The 23,637-nt window shown below is 39.9% G+C and overlaps 1 protein-coding gene across 3 annotated transcripts in view; it reads right to left on the bottom strand.

Moving 5' to 3' along the window:
* The window catches only part of KCNQ5 (potassium voltage-gated channel subfamily Q member 5), a 553,626-nt gene that overhangs the window by 129,073 nt on the left and 400,916 nt on the right, over positions 1–23,637 (bottom strand). For all 3 annotated transcript variants that reach the window (XM_046006379.1, XM_046006378.1, XM_046006377.1), the window contains exon 3: positions 8,527–8,653. In XM_046006379.1, coding sequence (XP_045862335.1) covers positions 8,527–8,653 — 127 coding nt within the window. The remainder of the gene's footprint in view (positions 1–8,526; positions 8,654–23,637) is intronic.

Raw genomic sequence — 23,637 nt, 5'->3', positions numbered from 1 at the left:
AAAATGGGGATCCTGAAAAGAAAGTTGCTCATCTATATAACGTGGTCTCTCACCAACCTGTTAATGAATTCATTTTCCCTGCGCCTTCATTATTCTTCCGCGTGTAGATTAAACGGATTATAGTGTAATTAAATTTGACTCTTGCAAGAGGCAGTGCTTTAGAGCTGTGAGCTATGGGGAGGCTGGTGTTCTATTCCTAGCTTCACTGCTAACTTAAGGGCTGAGCACAAAGCACCCCCACTTCCCGGAGCCTCAATTTTTTCTGTCTATGGAGGGAGATAAACAATGTCTCAGAGGAACATGGTGCTGCTTTATGAGTTCTATAACTAACCAAGCTCCAAATTCCTTTATAGAAAGGTACTCTTTGAAGAATTAAAGATGCATTTATATTGTTGTTGTGACTCTTAATAGGAATAAAGCTTTAAATTCTAATTTTAAAAGCCTCCTACTGCACAGTACATTATCCATGCTCTTAAATACTGCAATCGGCTGTGCACTGAGCTGTTCTGCGGTATTTATTTAAAAAAAAAAAAAAAAAGGCAGCACCGTGAAGACATACTGTAGAACATTTTCAAAGCCATGTGCAGTGGCTTGAACTGCAGGACTCCCTCTGAAGTTAATGGGACTCATACTGGCAAATTCCAAGCACCACTTTGAAAATTTACCCCATAGTGACAGTTTAATGCTTCTTATTGATCATACGTCTTCGGATAATATCTCAAGGCAAAAAGGGACAATGTCCCAAAGGAAATAAATAATCTTTAATGACATAAATCTGCATTGCAACCATCATAAAAGGATGCAGCCAAGTCCTTTGGTAAGAAGCCCTTTGGGAACTGCTTATTGGTGATGGTTACCAGTGGGGCTGTAAAAAGACTTTCCATGACATGCTCCTAACTGAGTTGCTCACAGAAGATAACACATTTTCTTTAAATTTTGAAATGTCATGTTTCTAAGGGTGATATGTATTGATGCATGGAAAAGTCAGAGGGAATAGATTTACATTCTTCTGAATAAGTAATAATTTAGGAAGGAATGATAGGTAGTTCAAACAGGTACTAAAAAACACAGAGCCTTATATAGCCACACTTTTCATTGCCTGACCAAATTTTTTTCCTTTTTTTAAAAAACCAAATATTCACCGTTAGACCTTTCAGGAAGCTATTGGATGCTTGGTGGGGGCCCATCTCAAGGAGCTGTCTTGCATCAGGCAACTATTATATGCCTGATGCAAGACTATGTATGTACATAGTCCTCAGGGTATGATGGTCCCTCCATCATTTCCTACTACTCTGTCCTGCTCGTGGAACTCCAGCCACAATGACCTTATGTTTCTTCCTTATATAAGCTGTTGGGTCACAAGAATATTTGTAACCCCTGGCCTGGTAAAATCTGACCTAAATCTCATGAATGGCTTCTTTTTAATATTCAGGTCAACTTGAGCGTCCACTCCTTAGAAAGACTCTCTTGGGCCACCTAGTCTAAAGAAGACCCTCATCTCTCTGTTTTATTTTTCTCATTGCAATTATCTCTAATTGACACAACCTTGTTTTTAAAAAGATTTATCTGTGCAGGGGCGCCTGGGTGGCTCAGTGGGTTCAAGCCTCTGCCTTCGGCTCAGGTCACGATCCCAGGGTCCTGGGATCGAGCCCCACATCGGTCTCTCTGCTCAGCAGGGAGCCTGCTTCCTCCTCTCTCTCTGACTGCCTCTCTGCCTACTCTCTCTCTGTCAAATAAATAAAATCTTAAAAAAAAATTAAAAAATTTATCTGTGTATTATTTTTCTCCATCCAGTGGAAGATTGCTCTACAAGGAGGCTCTTGCCCACATGGTACAACACAGACTCCACAGCATATGGAACCATGCTTGGACATGGTGGATGTTGTAAAAATGTTTGTTGAATGACTAAGCTCAAAACCGCAGGTATCTTTTGCTTCTCTGTCTTATATAATCGGTCATGATATTCTATATCCTTCTTACCAAGACTACTTCTACCTCCACCACCTTTGTTCTGTATCAGCATAAGTAGTCTCCCTCCTACCAGTTTTGCCTTGCTCTAAGGACACAGGAGACCATACTCTCACAGACAGGTACCTTGGTTTATTCATCTTTGTGTCTCTTGCACCAAAGATCATGTTTGGCACATAATAAGTGTTCTGTGAATGATTTTCTTACATATCCATTTGATGTATGTAATACTAGTTCAATATATCATAGTGCTCTACAGGAATTTATAGAAGGTGCGAGAAATAATCTTTAGCTATTCATTTCCATCTAATGGCACTCACTGTCTATGTGGTCAAGACATATCAGCTAATCAAGCTACTTCATAAGTTCAAATTTGTACTAAGTCAACAATGATCTGTTTAGACAAGTCTCTGTACAGTTTATAACATTAACAAACAGTAGAAGACATTTCTGGGAGTAATATCACTTCTCTGGCAATATCCCCAATTAGGAAATACCCAGAGAACTTTATGATAACATTGCTCAAGAAAGTAAGCGATCTGATACAAGGCAACTAAGTCTATTTTAGAGCTTCCTTTTTAGGTTAGAAAGCTGCAATAGATAACCTGATTTAGTTGATATAATAAGGCTGATACATAAAGCCAATACTGCAATTAATATTTTGTAAAGTTTGGCTTCTCATTCAAAGATCTTGGATTCCTAATGATGAACATGAAAATATCAGATTCTTTGTTTGTAAGTTAACGGCAGAGGGCAAGTTTCAATTAAACTTGCTTTTAAAATACAAGTAAACAATAAGGGCAATCTTCTTACAGTTGGGTAGTGGGGTACAATGGGAAATAAGTTACCTGATCATTGTCCTGGACTTCTGGCATACAGCTCCTAAAACCCTTGGAATCCCTGGAGTGGTAAGTCTCTTTTTATGCTAATGAGATGACTTGTACCTGGGGGTCCCTAGACAACTTCAGGATGATGGCTGGTTATCAGAAAGAACAAGGCATGATTAGAGAGTTGGAAATTTCAGTTCTACCCCCAGACATCAGGGAAGGGAACAGGGCCCAGAGACTGAATTCAATGGCCAATAGCCAATGATTGAGTTAATTGTGTCTATAGAATGGAATCGCTATGAAAATCTCTAAACCACGGGGTTCAGAGACCTTTCAGATTGGTGAACATGCCAAGGTGTTGGAGGGCGGCATGCGTGGAGAGGTTATGAAAGCACCACGCTAGCCATTCCTTTACCTCAAGTACCTAACCCTATGCATCTCTTCCACTTGGCTGTTCTTGAACGGCATCTTTTATAATCAACTGGTAATAGAAAGCAAAGCCCTTTCCTGAATTCTGGGAGTCATCCAGGTGAATTATTGAACCTGAGGTGGGGGAGGGTTATGGGACCCCCCAAATGTGAAGTCAACCTGGCTGAAGTGTGTGCAGCCTGGCATCTGAAGTCAGGGCTTGGGAGAGTGTCTTGTGGGACTGCCTGTGGGGTGTGTGCTAATTCCAGCGAGTTAGCATCAGAATTCTGGGGAATGGTTGAACACAAAGTTAGATGAATCTTGGTTCTTTCACCTACTATATGTCTTTTTTTTTTCTTAAGATTTTATTCATTTATTTGAGAGAGTGAGAAAGAGCAAGAGACCACAAGCAGGGGGAGTTGCAAGCTCCCCGTTGAGCAGGGAGCCTGATGCAGGACTCAGTCCTAGGAAGCTCGATCCCAGGACCCTGGGATCATGACCTCAGCTGAGGGCAGATGCTTAATTGACTGAACCAGCCAGGTGCCCCTTACCTACCATATTTCTAACACTGAACAAGTTTCTTAAGCTCAGTCTTACTTCATCATTTGTGAAATAGGGTATTATAATACCCATGAAGGATTAAATAAGGCAATATTTCTAGAGTGCTTAGAGCAGCACCTAGCATCTAGCAAGTCTCAATGAATATCAGCTATTAACTAGAAGGACTGAAATGACTTTAGTGTTCTGTGATCCATGAATCTGACGGGATTTAAGCATTTTCAGACGGTCCAACCAATCACATGGAAGGAATCTATTTGCACTGAAGGAGTCTGAATGCTGAGAAGTGAAGAGTGATGCCGAAGAGTAAATGACCCTCAGAAAATCATCTCAGAGACAAGAATTTCTACTGAATGAGAGGAGAGATTGGAAGATCAGGAAAATGACATGGTTCAAGAGCAAGTCTCTTAGAACAAAAGATGGGAAAGGCAGAGGAATGGGAAACAGGATGTTTCAAATCTTCAGTTGAGAAGCCTGTAGTGGTTCAGGCGGTCTCTGATATAATTTCTGAACACATTAATGGCTGCAGTTGCCTTTTAATAAGATGAACTCACAGATATACTAGGGTGGCCTTGGCTGTGTGGTTGATTTTAATAAGGGCTTCGATTTTGTTTTAGCCAAAGCAGAAGTTGGTTATATTTTTCCTCATTAAAAAAAATACATTTTCCTGAGTGACTATTATCTCATTTCAAAAGCATATATGCTCAGCTCACGGGGGAAACATCTATGCTGTGCTTTGCCTCTTTTGTCTTCTTGTGGAAAGATTACACTGAAGGAAAACTGTTAAGATGGGAAAAAGAAATCAACTTATATTTAGCATCAACTACAGATCCAAGATTAATAATAGGCTGATTTTTTTTCTGCTTCCCTGAGACGCATACTGCAAGACCGAGAAATATGGCTCTGTTATATCTGTCTTTAGAAAGAGTCACCAGAGAATCCAAAAAAGCCACTGTGAGAAGTAATTTGTTGGCTTCCTGACACATCAGGCTCATTAGCGTGATCTAAGTACCCGGCTTTGGTACTATTTGCAATTTTCAGGTAGGTCATTAATGAAAGCTAAGAAAAAGTATGACTAAGAAATCAGTCTTGGAGGTTATTTCACACATTCTTGATCCTGAGGTCATTGAGTGAGCGTTTGGTGTTTGAATGTAGAGAAATCATAAAGTAGCCAGTCCAGATAAGTGAAGGGCAGCTTGGGTAGTCAACCCCCAAATATACTTGACTCTCCAAATTGCTAACACAGTGGTTATTGCCTATGGCTGTAGACATATTACCTCAAAAGAGCCTTCAAGGAGAGATGTACATTGAACACACAGGTATAAGGAAGAATTCTGTAACTCATGATCAGATTCTACCAGTTTTCAAAGCAAATTCCCCAAACTAAGCAGAGATAAATCAATACGGTAATAAAGCATATAATTAAAAAAAAAACCCGAATAAAATTTTTTCCCCCTTAAGTTAAAGTTGTTCAAAATGTGCCATCCAAACACAAGTATATAATGATTTTGTGATTTAAAATGCTCCTCGTTCTGGTTAGGATGCAGGGCTAGAGAGGGTAGGCAGGTCGGGGGGGTAGTTCTAGTCTTGGGGACTCAGCCTGTGGGGCATCTAGCAGCTTGTGTCCACAAACTATCACCTTGGTTGGGCTCGATTCTGTATGAGGCTCGCTAACTAACCACGGCAGTAGCTTCGGTCTGTTTCCAGCTTGAAAGAACAACATTGATGTGCCCACAGAAAGCATTTCCACTGCTGAAGAACAGCCAGGCCACCACTGTCTTTTCTATATCCTTCTTCCGAATGCTCAAAATTGCTGAAAACACTTGGGTGTGTATTTGGCATGTTGAAAGTAATCAGACCTTACAAATGCATGGAGCCTTGAGAGATTGGCTCCGTTTGCAAACTCAGAGCAGTTTTCACAGAGAGATGCAAGACACGCTATTTCCTTTTTTTTTTCTTTTTTTTCCATTTTACCACAATACATTAGGTTGAACAAGGGAATTACAGGGTTCACTTTACATTGCACTCTATCATTTTACCACTGGTATCAATCACTTTTATGGGCCTATTAAACAGGCCTAGAAAGGGTTTCCACAGTCACCTGCTACAGCCCGCTGCCTTCAGGCAGATGACATTTGGTTCCTCTGCGTGGCTTAAATTTTACTGACTTCACACTGAAGAGCCCCATTTGAACATGCTCCACTAGGACATTAATTCGGCTGGACCGAGGCAGGTCCAAAGGTGATGAAGATTACAGATATCCCAACATCATTCTTAGAACCATGTATTCTACCAAGATCACAAGGATCTGAAACAGGAAGAGAAGAATTAAGGGACAAAGATGTGCTGGAGGTATCTAGAGCTAAAAACAGCTATCAAAAGGCAGCAGGTATCTGGGAGAGAACTTTCTTTTTAGGTTGGAGACCAGAAATATGTTGACATTGCCACTGGAACTGGAGCAAAGCCAATTTTTAATTGGTTTTAAAATCTAGAATGGAGGGCCACCTAGGTGGCTCAGTCGTTAGCCTCTGCCTTCAGCTCGGGTCACGATCCCGGGGTCCTGGAATTGAGCCCCACTTTGGGCTCCCTGCTCAGCGGGAAGCCTGCTTCTCCCTCTCCCACTCCCCCTGCTTGTGTTCCCTCTCTCGCTGCCTCTCTTTCTGTCAAATAACTAAAATCTTTAAAAAAAAATAAATAAAATCTCGAATGGAACATTCCTGCAGTCACCCATGAACCGACGTCATCCTGTAGAAGCTGAGTGAATCTTGGCCAACCATCTGCTCTGTGAATTGTTTTATTTGGGCCCCATATAGGAGAGAAAGTACTTGTGCAATAGTTTCACATGAAGTAAAAGTCCTTCCGGATGTCTCTGGAGCACAGAATTCAAAAAGAGAAAACAGTCTCCAGAGAGAAAAATCAAATGCCTTCATGGATATGCCTTGGGATTGGGTGAACCTGCAAGTCTGGGAGTTACTACCTTCTCTCCTCCTTGCATAATGGCTTCCGAAAAGGACTGAAGACAGGTAGCAAGACAAACAGACTGCATAAGTATTTCAAGATAGGTTTAACTTAGAATTTTACTAGATTCACCATTGTAACTCTAATGCTTCACACACAGCCACATCTCCCTCCCTAAGGTTTGGCTGACTGGACGGTGACCCTTTCAAAATGCGCTTATACTGAAATGAACTCAGTGGCAGTGTGTGGGGGGGCCACCCTTTCTCCCATCCCAGGACAGTGCTCCACCCTACACAGCAGGGATGGAAGGAAGGATTCTTCTCAACAGTGCCCAGAGAGGAGCAGACACTTTCTCCAATTCCCTCTGAAGTCTACCCTGTGGTTATCACAGGGGACAGGGGGAAAGGAGGAAACGAAGATTAATTGGCAATTCCTGACACCACAAATGAAATGGAAAACAGGCTGTTGATGAAGATAGTCAGACAAGCTCATAAATAAAAACATACTTCCTCAGATGGGAAGTAGTTGAAATAAGTCAGCCTCACCAAGAACTTTTAGCATTTGGGTCTGAATGGCTGCCAAAGAAATGGGAAGAAAAAAAGAGAAGAAAACCAAATGTAACTTTTATACAACAACAACAACAACAACAACAACAGCTTTTATATCTAGGGTTTTCTCACCCCCACCCCCCAAGGAAGAACATTCTATTTTTTAAAAATAGGCTATATTTTTCAAAAATGTTAATGTTCTACAAGACAAAGAAAGGCTGAGGAGCTGGGATGGGAGGATACTAGAGGGAGAGGAGAGCTCAGTGCAGCAAGTCATCCTCGACCCGACCAGCACTGGAGAGGCAAGCACGCTGTGAAGGACATTATTAGGTCAACTGATAAAACAAGAATTCAATCAGCAGATTAGGTGAAGTATCGCATGAATGTTCAACATGTGGAAGGTTATGTAAAAGAACAACCTTATTCTCAGGAAATCCACACCGAAACATTTAGGGATAAAGGGCTATGAGGTAGGCAATTAACTTTAAAAAATAATGAATTAATTTTGAAAACTAAGATCGGTTTTCAATTTTATGGTAGACTTTTAAATATATTATGGGGAGATGCCAGGTCTCCAGCCCAGAACGCTGTATGGCATCGTCATGAAAAAGGATAACTTCAGGCTGGTCCCCAGGTGATGGAATCCCCCTGAAGTTGCAACAGCCAGAAAGCCGCAGAGAAGTGGTGTTCATTTGGGGGCTGCCTCCAGGTACCCAGGCATAAAAAGAGCCACACTTGTAATCATTCTTGAGGCATGATGACTGACACGCTTTATCAGGGCTAATACACTGCTGTCTGCTCCAGCTGATTGAGAGCTTAACAGGAGTATTGCTCATATTGTTGAGCCAAAGGGGCTTTTATACTTATTGAAATCAATGCTTTCCTAATTCAAGACACTGCTGAACCATACATTTCGGTGTAACTTAATTCGATACAAGTGGATATTCTAGAACCAGACCGTCTGGCCCAAACTGCTAGCTCCATCACTTCCTACATGTATGACTTTCAGAAACGTAATTACTTCACCGCTCTTTGCCTCAGTTTCCTCATTTGTAAAATGGGGATAAAAAAAATACTGACCTCATAGGATTATGGTGGGGATTAAATGAGTCGACACTTTTGAACCACAGAAGTGCCTGGCCCATAGTAAATGTCCCAGGAATGTTATCTTTAAATATTGGTTAAATATTGCAAAAGAGAAGACAGAAGAAAGAAAGATGTAGTGCCATAAATTCATTATCTAGGACTTTGATATTCACCTATAACACAGAAAGGTTTTCGGGCAAATCTCAGTCTTCCTTGCCATCCTCTATAACGACAACAGCAACCCGCAGACCAGATTCGAATGATGAACTCCAAACCAAAGACGACAATCATCACGAACTCCTAAAATATGAAATAAGACATGTTAGAGAGAGGTGTTACGGAGCAAACCACAGCGAGAAGCTCCTGGGCATTTCTGGACATTCAGGCACTTCATCTAAAGTATAGTTGTTAGTGCCCCGAATTAGCCCCTCTTCTTCAAGGTGAACTAACCCTGGAGCACATGTGACCCTCACATTGTCTGCTCTTCCCATCACGGCAGGCCATTCCTATTCAACACTGTACAACACTGTCCAACACTGGACAATACAGTCCAACACTGTACAAGTTTAGGAGTCAGCTTTAATACTAAATATGCAGGCTGAATTACAGCTCTGCCTTGTGGGAATATACAGTGGAACCGACGTCAGCCAGCCGGTAACATGAAATATCTGAAAATCAGGAGGGGACCTTGAAAACACAGCTTTACACTTTTACAAAAAACAGACTTTCATTCCGCTGCAAGACGTGATATAATCCTTAAGTGCTTAAGAGTCGTTCTCAGAGAAAAAGAAGAAAACACATGGAAGGATCCTGAGGTCTTCTGTTATGGTGTCAAAATCTTCTTATAAGACAGCAAGTTTCAAAGGCATTATTGTGTGTGTGACACATATATTCTTTGCCTGAAATGAGACCCTCATCTCCAGATCTGAAGCTTGTTAATGCTTCTGTTGTCTTTGGTGAGCGATACCCAGACTATAACACCTGCTCCGGGGAAATGACTGAGATTATTTAGGAATAGCTGGGAGTGAACCCTGGCCAAAGACCAACTAACGTGGTGCATTAAGTAACGGGTCATAGAATGAGAAACCAAATGGAATTTGTAAGAATAAAGCATCTCTGGAGCAAGCGTGTCATAGTCATCTTGTTGTCCCTCTAGAGGGAGAGGCACTGAGTCTATCAAAATTTATTTTCCTTTAAGGGCACCTGGGTGGCTCAGTGGGTTAAGCCGCTGTCTTCAGCTCAGGTCATGATCTCAGGGTCCTGGGATGGAGTCCCACATCGGGCCCTCCGCTCAGCAGAGAGCCTGCTTCCCTTCCTCTCTCTCTGCCTGCCTCTCTTGTGATTTCTCTCTGTCAAATAAATAAATAAAATCTTTAAAAAAATTTTATTTTCCTTTAAAAAATAATTCCCTTTCTTTTCTTTAAACAAGGGTCGAGTTAGCATTTATAATGCAGAAGGATACACATTAATTGATTTCTATTATAATTAATTATAAAAGGGATACATGGTCTTTATTAAAACATTCAAACATCACAGAAATACAGAGCATAGAAAGGAAAGATCCTAATCCCCCACCCTGCATCCCAAGATAAAAACTGTTATCAAATTTAGAAAAATGGCATTTTTGTTGCAAGTTTCAGGCAAATGTCTCTCTCTTCAGTTAGCACATGTGATAATATGTCACACTTCAGCAGAGCCCAGGAGAGAGAGATCATTCTATCCTGTTATTTTGTACTAAGTAACCCGCAAATATTTCTCATGATGAAAATTAATCTCCAGTGTCATTGCTGCTTGCTTATAGGGACTTAAAACTTAAAACTTGTGTTTTAAAAGTGTCGACTCGTTTAACCCCCACCATGATACACGAGGTAAGTATTTTTTTTAATCCCCACTTTAAGAATGAGGAAACTGAAGCCAAAGTGCCAGACCACCTGTACTCAATCCAGCACACCTTTCCACACAGAGAAAACATGACCCAAGATGCCCATGTAGTTTGCCTGTGTCCAATCTAGTTTTCCTGGCCGGTCCGCTTTGTCATCTCTGCCTCTAACCCCTACTTGTGCCAGGAAGCTCAGCACACCACTGGTGAGAGGTCTTATTCTAAGGGATACCCAAGAGCTTGAGCAACAATGCACATCAGACAGTGCTTTTTCGTTTCATAGGAATGGATGACACCAAGAGATGCATGGTCATTATTCTGAGGTAAGGCAGGCCACCACTGTACTGTTGCTATGTTACACTGAGGCAGGATAGACTATAGCCACAAATTCTTACTCACGGCCCGTTGTTCAGGAATATTGCTTGCTGCTGGTTTTTTGTTTTTGTTTTTGTTTTATTTTTTTGTATTAGGGGGAAATATCCTTCATTTCCAAATAAAACTAGAGTGCGCGCTTCGGCAGCACATATACCAAATAAAACTAGAGGAGGCTGTAATTGAATCTTACCACCGGGCCACAATTTCTGCCTTGGGGGAAGTATACTAGGGTCAGAAGTCTTTCCTTATTAGACCATTACTTGGTGTTCTCTACAAGGGCTAAAATTATTTTTTAAAGATTTATTTATTTGTGTGTGTGAGAGAGAGCAGGCACCCGCAAGCAGGCGGAGGGGAGAGAATGTCAAACAGACTCCCTGCTGAGTGCAGAGCCTGACTCCGAGTTGATCTCACCACCGAGATCACGACTCTGAGGCCATGACCTCAGCTGAAACCAAGAGTTGGATACTTAATTGACTGAGCCACCCACGTTCGCCCAAGGGGTAAAATTTCTAATCCTTGGGTAAGCAGCAATGGAGATGAGAACTCAGCAGATGACTGTGGGACATTTCTTTCAGGCCTGGAGCTCAGGCTGTGGGGGATGTGATAGGGAACAAAAGTATGAAAACCGCTTTGACCAAATTCTGTCTATCGGTTCCTAAAATATCCACTTTATTTCAGTTATAAGGAACAAAATGTTATTGACTCAGAGAGGGAGAGCATCCTGAATCTGTCAGGTGGGGAATAGATATAATGCTGTGTATTAAATCTCCAGAACTTATTCATCTTGCATGACTAAAACTTTGTATCCTTTGACCAAAAACTCCCCTTTCCCCCATCCTTCGAGTCCCTGGCAATCACCATTCTACTCTCTGCTTTTATGAGTTTGACCTTCTTAGATTCCACATCTAAGTGAGATGATGCAGATTTGTCTTTCCATGTCTGATTTACTTTACTCAGCACGATAGCCTCCAAGTTCATCCACGTTATTGCAGGTGGTAGGGTTTTTTTTTTTTTTTTAAGGCTGAATAATTTTCCATTGTAATGTATACTCCATATTTTCTTTATCCATCTGTGCAAAGGGACACTTCGGTTGTTTCCATATTGAGGCTATTGTGACTAATGCAACAAATATGGGAGTGCAGTTATCTCTTCAAGATCCTGACTTCATTTCCTCCAAATATATGCCCAGAAGTGGGACTGCTGGATCATATGGTAGTTATATTTTTAATCTTTGGAGGAACCTCCATACTATTTTCCAGAGTGGCTGCACCAATTTACATTCCCACCAACAAGGTATAGGGTTCCGTTTTCTCCACATTTTTGCCAATACTTATTATCATTTGTCTATTTGGTAATAGCCATTCTTACATGGGTTAAGTAATAGCTCATTGTGGATTTATTTATTTATTTATTTATTACTAACATATGATATATTATTTGCCCCATGGATACAGGACTGTGAAATGTCAGGCTTACACACTTCATAGCACTCACCATCATTGTGGTTTTAATCATCAGCATTTCCCAGATGATTAGTGATGTTGAATGCCTTTTTAGATACCTGTTGGCCATTTTCATGTTTTCTTTTGAGAAATATCTATTCAGGTCCTTTGCCCACTTTTAAGATTAGGTTATTTTTGATTTTTTTTCCCTTAAAGATTTTATTTATTTATTTGACAGAGAGAGAGAGATCACAAGTAGGCAGAGAGGCAGGCAGAGAGAGGGGGGAAGTAGGCTCCCTGCTAAGCAGAGAGCCCAATGTGGGGCTCGATCCCAGGACCCTGAGATCATTACTTGGGCTGAAGGCAGAGGCTTAATCTACTGAGCCACCCAGATGCCCCGATTTTTAAATTTTTTTAAATTAAAAAATTTTGTTTGCTATTCAGTTATGGAAGTTCCTTATATATTTGGATATTAACTCCTTATCAGATGTTTGGTGTGCAGATGTTTCCTCCCATTCTGGAGGCTCTCTCTTCACTCTGTTGATAGTTTCCCTTGCTGTACAAAAGCTTTTTAGTTTGATGCAATTCTACCTGTCTATTTTTGCTTTTGTTGTCTATGATTTGAGGGTAGTATACAAAAAGTCATTGCACAGACCAATGTCAAGAAGCTCTTTTTCTACATTTTCTTCTAGTAGTTTTATAGTCTTGGGGCTTACATTTAATCTTTCATTAATTTTGAGTTGATTTTTATGTATGGTGTGAGAAAAGGGTCCAATTTCATTCTTCTGCATGTGAATATCCAGTTTTCCCATTCGTGGTAAAACTCTCCACAAGTTAGGATTAGAGATTTATTATCCCAATTTGATAAAGAGCATCTAGAGAAAATCTACAGCTAATGTCATAGTTAATGGTGGAAGATTGAATGCTTTCCCCTAAAATCAAGAACAAGGCAAGATGTTAGTTTCATCTCTCTTATTCAACATAGTTAAATAATACAGTCACTGTGGTAAGGTAAGTAAAAGAAATAAAAGGCATACACACTGAAAACATAGACATAAAAGTCTCTATTTGCAGATAACATGATTGTCTCCAGAGAAAATTGCAAGGCATCTTCAAAAAAAAAAAAAAAATGCTTGGAACTAGTAAGTGACTTTAGTAAGGTTGCAAGATTAAAGATCAACATACAGGGGCACCTGGGTGGCTCAGTGGATTAAGCCGCTGCCTTGGGCTCAGGTCATGATCTCAGGGTCCTGGGATCTAGCCCCGCATCGGGCTCTCTGCTCTGCGGGGAGCCTGCTTCCTCCTCTCTCTCTGCCTGCCTCTCTGCCTACTTGTGATCTCTCTCTCTGTCAAATAAATAAATAAAATCTATAAAAAAAACAACATACAAAAATCAATCACATTTCTGTATACTAACAATGAGGAGGTCAAAACCAAAATCAAAAGCACAATATTATTTATAACCATTCCAAAGAATATAAAATGTTTAGGTATGCACTTAACAAAACATGTAGAGGATATGCATGCTGCAAATTACAAAATTTTGATGACAGAAACCAGAAAAGACCTAAATAAATAGACATACCATGTTCATGAATTGAAAGGCTCAACATAATAAGGATGTCGACTCTGCATAAGCTGATCTACAGGTTAACAAAAATTTTATCAAAATCCGGGCAATCTTGCTTGCTTGCTTGATTTTAGAGAAAGAGAGCATTTGTGCATGCAAGTGCAAGGAGACACAGAGGGGGAGGGACAAGGAGAGAGTATCTGAAGCAAACTCTCTGCTGAGTGCAGACCTCATGTGGGGCTCTATCTCAGGACCCTGAGATCATGACCTGAGCTGAAACCAAGAGTTGGACACTTAACCAACTTAGCCACCCAGGCGCCCCTCTGCAAACTTCTTTTTTGTAGACACAAACAAACTTACTCTAAAATTTATATGGAAAGTCACAGGCCCTAGGATAGCTTAAAAATACCCTGAAAAAGGAGAATGAAGCGGGAGGCATTAATTTATCTGATACTACAATATAGTTTTAGTAACAAGACTGTGTGGTATTGGTGGAGACACAGATAGAAATATGAAACAGAACAGAGAACTTAGAAATATACACAGACAAATATGGATTTGGATAAAGGTACAAAAATATGGGTTTTTTAAAACAAAGGTAAAAAGCAATTCAGTAGAGGAAGAAATAGCTTTATCAAGAAACGATGCTGGGGCAATTAGACATTGATATGCAAAAAATATGAACCTTAATGTATACCTCACACTTTAATAAGAGTCAATTCAAAATAGGCCTTAGCCCTAAATGTTGAAGATATAAAACTTTTAGTAGAAAACGCAGGAAAAAAATTTTGGAATCTGTGTTAAGCAAAGAGTTTTTAGAGTTGACATCAAAAGCATAAGAAATAAAGGAAAAAAATTGATAAACTGGGCTTCATCAAAAAAGAGGTTGAAAAGACAAACTATAGACTGGGAGAAAATATTTGCAAAACACATATCTGACAAAGATCTAGTATCTAAAATATATAAAAACTCTCAAAACTTAACGGTAAAAAAAAACAAATAATTCAATTGGAAAATGGGCACAAGAAATGAACAGATATTTCACTAGAGATGATGTAGGGATGGCAAATAAGCATGTGAAAATATATTCAACATTACTGGCAATATGGGAAATGCAGATTAAAACCACATGAGATAACACTACACACCTATCAGTGTGGCAAAATTAAAAAATCATGTCCACACAAAAAGTCAGGGAGAATGCAGAGAAACTGGATCACTCATGCATTACTGGTACAGCACAAATTATTTATAGAAGAAAACAGTTTGATAATTTCTTATAAAAATAAAGATGTAGTTACTATAAGACTCAACAATTATACCCTTGGGCATTCATGCCAAAGAAATAAAAACTTAGATTTATACAAAAACCAGTACCTGAATATTTGCAGTAGATTTATTCATAATGACCCAAACCTGGAAGCAGTCCAGATGTCCTCACTGTGTGAATGGTCAAAGAAGCTGTGGTACATCCACACCAGGGACTACTACTCAATAGTAAAGATAAATGAACTACTATACACAGAGCAACTTGGATGATTCTCTAGGGAATTACACTGAGTACATTACATTTTTGAAATGAAAAAATTTTAGGAATACAGAGCAGATTACTGGTAGCAAGAAGTCAGGGGTGGGGAGAGAGGTGGAAAGGAGGATGTGAGTATAGTTATTCAAAGGCAACTTGACAGGTCTTTGTGGTGATGGAGCTATTTGATGCCTTGACTGTTGTCTTGACATGACCCTCTACATGGGATAAAATTATAGAACTGAATACCCACATACAAATACATACCTAACCACATACAAATACTCCAAGGAAAACTGGGAAAATCTGAATAAGATCTACAGATTCTGTCAATATTATTATCCTTTTTGTGATATTAGGGTTTTCCAAAATTTTATCATTGAGGGAAACTGCATAAAGTGTATGTAGGATATTTTTGTATTATTTCTTACAACTGAATGTGAATCAACAATTATTTCAGAAAAATTTTCAGTGAAAAAGCCATCATCCATCATCTAGCCAATGAGTAGACTCAGAAGAGGAAATGTGTTCCTCTTCAAATTGAGATACTGGATAAGATCATACTGTGTTTTGGCTTAATGGTACTCTCTAAATGACACTTTGGATGGAGTCCCCTTATTTTATTTTCAGATGACTTAAAAATACAACCATCTGCTATGCTCAGTTGAAATGATTTAGATTAGGGATGGATCTTCTGATTTCAGTTGGACCAGCCATGAAACAGGTTCTGGTGCTTTTGCTGCTGTACCTCAGGATAAATCAGTTCTTGTTTTTAATAGAAATAAAATGTCCATTATTTACTCAAATGATTGCTGAAGAGATTAGTGAATAATTATTGGAGTACTTGACCTACTTGGAGGAAAGCTGTAATGTAAGACTGGTGTTACCAACAATGGTTCTTTCCTTCTTTATTGAAGCTTCTAAAAGCTTGGCTTTGACAGCTCCCTATAGAACAAAAGGCAATGTTTATGATTTTTTTATCAACTGTTCTGAAGAAGTTATAGCGTTTCCACATTTGTATTCACAGGATTTTGGTAAAACACAGAACGCCTTTCTTATTCTTCTTAAAGACTAAGAAAATGCATATAGAAATTAAAAACCCAACAGGCAGTGGTAAAACGAGTCCTGCGTTCTATCTAGAGTAGTTATTGAGACTACTAACCTGGCACTAACTCTCTCTACTAGATATTGAAGAAGAATCTTTATATTTCCCATCAGAGAACTGTGATGCTGTTTCATTAATATAGATGACTTTGCTGTACAATTCAAGGTTTAAATTCTGTTCTTGCAGCTACTTTATTTTTGAGTTATTCAAAGTGGTTTTGGGTACAGACTGATTTTTTTTTTTTTTTGGTACAAATTCTCAATGCCTAACAGCACATGTTCTAATTGTTTTCTCATTAATTAATAGCACTGCTCATTAAAACACTGTGACCTTTGTCTAATCTACAAGCTGTCTGCTGTGACCATTAGTTTTTTCTGGTTTTATGCCATCAAATGGCATTTTTGTGAAGATGAAATGCCAGCATTATAAAGCCCATGACATTTGCACCAATTCTTGAAGAGCTGTGGCTAATTAGACATACAAAATTGGAACTACTGCCTTTATTCAGAATATCAACATAATCAATTTCTAGCTACTTTTGCTCGTGTGTGTGTGTGTGTGTGTGTGTGTGTGTGTGTACTTAAAGTAACATAGGGCTAGCAGGGCAGCATGCCTCCTTGCATAATCCCTGGAGGGAAAGGATCTGTGACGTAAACTGAGTCATAAATTTTAAAGAAAGTCATCAGTCAGAAGGTTTGCAGTTATAATTCTTCGTAATTTGGAAAATTCTACTAGCATAATACATATTAAGGAAATGAAATTAAGATCTAGAGATCGTTCCACATTTAAATCAGAATGTGGAAATAAATACACAAAAGCAAGGCATCTTTTTGGATATTTGTCTCTTCCTAGAACAGAAAAGACCTCAAACACAAGCTTACTGACCATCACTTAGTGGCCATTACATGCATCCTTCTTCAATCTAACTTCATTTCACATTTCTTCTCACTTTTCAGAGTGGGACATTAACTATTTTCTTACTATACTAAGTATTGGAAGAGAATTAGAGAGCACGAATGTTTCTTCCAATGGGACTGATTTGACTTGGAGTTGAAGACATGTCAATACCTTCAGGATTATGTTTGCATCTAGGGAGGGGAGTGATGAGAACATGACAGAATTTTACTAAGTCGCTTAGGGGATACTGAGTGCAGAGAAAGGGAACATCGTACTAGGAGTAGGGTAGGCATGGGGAGATCAGAATAAGGTGTTAAGGGACATGGATGCTTTCTGCCTTTTGAAACAGTGATTGAGATGGTTTTGAAAGCCAGCATCTGGGGCTGGCCTTTTTGTCTGGGAGGCTTAGGAAGATACTGATAGACGAATCCATCTCAGGAGTACCAAGAAAATTCAGTGCCTCCTAAGGTCTTCCCTTTTTGGTTGGTTGATTCCTAAAACTTGTCCAGAAATAATTTATCCTTTCAAGTTTTTCATACCTGTTAAAATGCAAATATCCCTCTGAAAAGTAATTCATCAACCATATTTATATGCAATGTTCGTTTTTTTTAAAGTTTTTTTTTTTTTTTCAAGTAATCTCTGCACCCGACATGGGGCTCAAACTCACAACCCTGAGATCAAGAGGCATATGCTCCACCGACTGAGCCAGCCAGGCGCCCCTGCAATGTTCATTTATCCCAGGGGATTTTTCAGTAGGGCTTAGGGAAGAGAGTAGTTTGAAATTGTCTCACTCCAAAAGACTGATTTACACTTTATTTCCGAAGAAGGACCAGGGGCAGGTTTTTTATCAGGTGTTGAGGCCACAGGTTGAGAACATATAGGCCTGGGATAGGAAGCCAGTGCTCCCTTGTTGGGGAGGAGAGCAGAGAAATATAGGACAAGAGTGAGGAACAGAGGACATCCCTTATTTCCCCCCAGTTCAGCCTAGCGATGGTCCAATGCACCCTAGTTGCCAGGTGAGATGTCATGATGAGGATGTCTGCTCTCTTGTCTACCCTACCTAAGGGTAGACTGGTTGCTGTCAAGTGCTAAAATGCCTGCCTGGTAGGAGGGAGCCATCCAAGTGACCCCTTCGGTGTTCATGTTTTGTGTTCGTAAAATCACATCTCCATCAGGGCAAAGGGTGAGTCAGGCATTCTGCTCCACCTGTCACATTGTGGGTTGGGGAATTCTGTCCTTGGTATAGAGCCATAGTGGCGCTCTCTGCTGAGGTGCCCAAGTTGGCGGTAGGGCTTCTCGCACATTCTCCTCTTCCCTCTCTTGGGAACAGAAAGCAGGCTCACTGAATTCTTTTTTGGTTCCCCACCCCAAACCAAATTAAACCTCACTGGGTTTGGGATTTATATATGGGTGTGTCTACATGTAGCCACATGTGTATGTAGCAGGGATCAGAACTAAACCTCTGAATCATGCAAGCTAGAAAAAATTGAGAACAGTTTGCTGTACCTTGAACTGAACCCAGATAATCATTCTGCTATTGTTTTGCCAAAAAAAAAAAAAAATCACAAATGAAGCTGTTAACGTTGGAAATTGAAGCTAAAAGCTCCGAATCAGATCAAAACGGAAACACCAAGAGAGTCTCCAAAATGAATGAAATCAAACCAGGTTTTCATTTGATTTGAATTGCTAATTTGTCAATTTCTCATTATCTTATAGGCTTTTCTTTCTCTTGGGAACTGTATGAGCTTGCCCCCAAACAATATAAGTAACAATTTATTCCCTGCACCCTCCCCCAGCCTAAGTAACAATTCAAAATTAACACTGCTACCAGAAATAAAATTATCCCTTTTTATTGGTTTTATAATAGGAAAATATGCAAAGGCAATGGGCTTTTTTTAACTTATAAAAATTTAAAATGCTTATAAAAACTTAAACAAAATTCCTTAAAACAAGTAATATATTTCAATAAAACGACATCCCTGACCTTAAGAAATTGGTACATATCAGCTAAGTTGATCATAGAGCAAATCTTATCTTTTTTTGTTGGTGAAATTGGTCTTGCAGGTTGTGGTGAACACCTGTGACAAGAGTTAGGACTGAATGTCTGCTTCCCTCCAAAATTAAATGTCGAAGTCCCAGCCCCCAATGTGATGGTATTTGGAGATAGGCCTTTGAGGTAATTAGGTTTAGATTAAGTCATGAAGGTAGGGCTCTGTGATGGGGATTAGTGTCCTTATAAGAAAAGGAAGAGAGAGCTGCTCACAGCATCCCCCCCAACCCCATTGTGGGGACACAGCCAGAAGGCAGTTGTCTGCAAGCCAGGAAGAGGGCCCTCACTGGGGAATAAAATCAATCTTCACCTTGATCTTGGACTTGTAGCTTTCTGAACTATGAACTTCTGTGAGACAGAAACATTCGTTGCTCAAGCCACCCAGCCTACATATTTTGTTATAACAGCCCAAGTACACTGAGACAAATGGCTTTTGTGCTACCAAGAGGTTGAGAGTCAGGTCAGGACTGGGTGTGTTCTTGGAGAACTTTCAGAACTTCTTACTTTTTTTTTTACCTGGGAGTTACATTTCTGCCCTTATAGCCACCCTTGCTTGGACCAAAGATAGGTGTTCTGATACTAAGAGGTCGCTTGATTTTCAGAAAATCTGCACCTTGCCTCTTCTTTTAGGATATTTGCATAGTTTAGTATGCCTAAATGTTCTGTGACATTTCTTTCATTTATAGGTTTTCTGCTTTTCATGAATTCCCTTTACAGATGAATACCATAACCATGCAGGATATAGAGATGGGTAATGTGTCTCTTGCCCTTGAGTTTATAATCTTTTTGGGATGATGAGACACGCTCAGAGAACTCACAAACTGATGAGCAGTGAGTGCTGAGTGACGGTCCCTTGAGAAAGTCCTTGCTCATTGTGGGAAGTTCTCTGCATAGGCAGGCCCTCGCTGAATGTTTGCTGAGGCTTCCTTCACTTCGAAACTTCAGGTTCAGCAAAAAGTAATTAGCATGCTGCTTTACCAATTCCTTAAAACCAACATTCTGCAAAAGGGCTAGCTAGAAGTAGAAAAATTAGAATAAGTTAATTGGCCCATGATTTTTTTTTCTAACCTGCCTATTCAGCACTATTACACTAATTGCAATTGGAGAGTGAATGGTTTCTCACCGCAAGACATCTTGGTGTCAGCATGTGCTTATTTTGATTAATCGAAGCTACAGAAGAGTAACAGTAATTACCTAATTTCACTCCTATGATTTATGGTACTGAACAATTTTGTTTTCATTTGGGGTCACCTGATGATATCTCTTTCTTTTTACTACCTTACTACAATGGTAGGATTTTTTGCGATTGGTTAAGAAAGGTTCTTTTTTATTTTTTTAAAAAAATATTTTTATTATCATAAGAAACACAATAGACCAGAAGTAACCATATGTCTGCCAATGTTTTTAAAGCAGGTTTTGCTTATAGGGTATCAGTTTCACTCTACAAAGCAGATATTCCGACTAAAATCAGGACTTTGGGGGCCATTATGAACTCAAATGCCATCTTAGCCACTTGGTCCAGCCAAGCACTGTAGGACTTTATTAAATTCCTGACAAATGGCATCACTGATCTTATTAAGACAGGATTACATCACGAACTGGCAGTGATCTCAAACTTAAACATGTGTAAGAAAATAGCTGCCATTGTAACCAGATTCCCGGTAAGAATACTAACAGATACATTAGGAAGGACAGAACAATGCATCTGTACGGCGACTTCAAGTAAGGCATTTGTACTCAAACTTCCTCAAAATCCTTCTATAATTTTTTGAAACCAATTCTAACTACTCTACGCCTGGTAAATTGAAGCTGACCAGACTGTCTCTGGTCAATAAAGATAAGAAAGTTTCTTAAGACAGACTGGGAAAAGACAAAGAGAGTGAGAGATAGTTTGTTCCCTTTACCTGAGTGTATTTCAGGTGGAATCCTCAAACAGTTTGGGTTTTGGAGGAAGTGGAACTTCAGGAAGGAGCCGAAGGGACTCTGGAAACAGCCAGTGTTTTATTTATTCAGTAAGGAGGAAGGCAGAGGCTGTGGGGTGGAGGGTGGAGCTCTGAGGTCTTCAACTGTTGAGGTGTCCAGTGGGAAAAATACTGCTTTTGGGTAGATTGGGAAAACACTAGGCATAATCCGGAGGAAACAGAAAGCTTTGGAACCATGGTTTTCCGAGACCAAATGGCAACGGGCAGGGTGATGGCGGAGTCCAGCAGAAATCCGTTATTATCTTGTTTTCTTTCAATGTCCACAAGCTATTAGGCTGCACTGCAGACCTCTATTCTACTGGGAGAAATCCTCATGCTTTCTGGGATCATCTAACCCATCTTTTTTCTAGGCCTCCTGATACAACACGAGTTATTTTTATTTTTACTTTTATTTTTTGAGAGAGAGCGAGAGCGAGTGAGCAGTGGTGGGTGAGGGGCAGAGGGAGAAAGAGAGAGAGAATTTTTTTTTAAAGATTTTATTTATTTATTTGACAGACAGAGATCACAAGTAGGCAGACAGGCAGGCAGAGAGAGAGGGGGAAGCAGGCTCCCTGCCGAGCAGAGAGTCCAATGCAGGGCTCGATCCCAGGACCCCAAGATCATGACCCAAGCCAAAGGCAAAGGCTCAACCCACTGAGCCACCCAGGTGCCTGAGAGAGAGAGAATCTTAAGCAGACTCCACACACAGCACGGAGCCAAATGCAGGGCTTGATCTCACAACTCCGAGATCATGATCTGAGCTGAAATCAAGAGTCAGATGCTTAACAGATTGAGCCACTCAGGTGCCCCTGAACAGAGGGTATTTTGATTTAAAATAGTCTTGGTTTCTTCCTCTCTTACACATAATAATTATTTTCCCTTATAAGCATCACAATGTATTTTGTTACCTAACATGCACATTCTCCCCGTTACCACAGTACGTGTTACTGGTGTTAACGTGCTCTGTGGTAACAAGAGCAATATCCTTTGGTGAGTATTGCGAGGCAGGAAAACACATACCTCACTCTACACATATTGCAGACCCGCTAGCACACACACTTGCATGTGCACTTGCACAAATTTTTCAGAATTGATAGTGGGATTCAGTAACCAGGCTCATGTATAAGAAAAGGAAAGACAAAAATCTAAGAATGAGGGGCGCCTGGGTGACTCCGTGGGTTAAAGCCTCTGCCTTCGGCTCAGATCATGATCCCGGGGTCCTGGGATCGAGCCCCTCATCCGGCTCTCTTCTCAAGCGGGGAGCCTACTTCCCCTTCTCTCTCTCTGCCTGCCTCTGCCTACTTGTGATCTCTGTCAAAAAAAAAAAAAATCTAAGAATGAAAATCTATAGGAACCCTATTAACAAGACATCCCACCACAAATAGAAAATGTGTATCACCTCTCACTGCAAACTCTGAAAATGTAAAGTGATAACTATCCCCAAAGTATGTAAATCAATGGCACTGTAACAATAGCCCATTAATAATACTTTCTACATTGGAGGAATATTTGAAGTTTTCTGACCTTTTGAACATTTAGATCATAAAGAAAAATCAAATATATGCAAGATCACTTTGTTTAATAGCTTCAATTTTATTAACCATGGGAATCTTCATGTGAATCTTTCATCCTTTATGAAATCCGTCACGATTCTGGGATGTTTATTCGTGTCTCTAATTGTTTCTAGTTATCCATCAAATTCATTTAAGACTAGTCATGCTATAAATCAAGTGTACTTTTAAATTGAGTAAGATGAAGGGCTTATTCATTGATAAACTTGAACAAATTTAATGAGCTCTCTTGCCTGTTGTTCATTTGAACAATTAAACAATAGATTAAGAATCAGTATGTCTTCTATACCTACTGGCTTAAGAAAAACTGAGATGAGGATAAAATGACAAAGCGATTTGGGAAATTTCCAAGTATTTTAGAACACCAATTTTTAGGATCCTTAAGCATAAGACATAGCACATGGCAGGTATTTTTCAATTTGATTTAATGGTGAGTTATCCTGACAGCTAAATCCAAGGAGCACTGGAGGTATCCCTTGTTTGTAACATAACCTATTTCTGTGTTGTGTTATTCACCAAGCCATGCCCTGATCTTAATTTTTCTTTTTTAAAGATTTTTTTTTATTTGTCAGAGAGAGAGAGAATAAGCAGGGGAGCAGCAGGCAGAGGGAGAAGCAGGCTCCCCGCTGAGCAAGGAGCCTAACGTGGGATGCAATCCCAGAACGGACCCTGGGATCATGACCTGGGCCAAAGGCAGACGCTTTACCAACAGAGCTGCCCAGACACCCCCTAATTTGTTTTTCTGAAGTTTCTCTTCTAGAGAGAAAATGAGTTTTGCTACATCTAGTCTTTATCTCTAAGATGGTCCCTGTTGTCCATAAACCATTACTCTTATTTGCCCATAACAGTATCTGGAATGCAATTTTCTGCCAGCCGTGTCTGCTCACCTCATCAGCATATCTTAATTAA

This window comes from Meles meles, chromosome 5, assembly GCF_922984935.1.
Source record: "Meles meles chromosome 5, mMelMel3.1 paternal haplotype, whole genome shotgun sequence".
NCBI classification, from domain to species: Eukaryota; Metazoa; Chordata; class Mammalia; order Carnivora; family Mustelidae; genus Meles; species Meles meles.
This window is presented reverse-complemented; position numbering and strand designations above follow the sequence as displayed.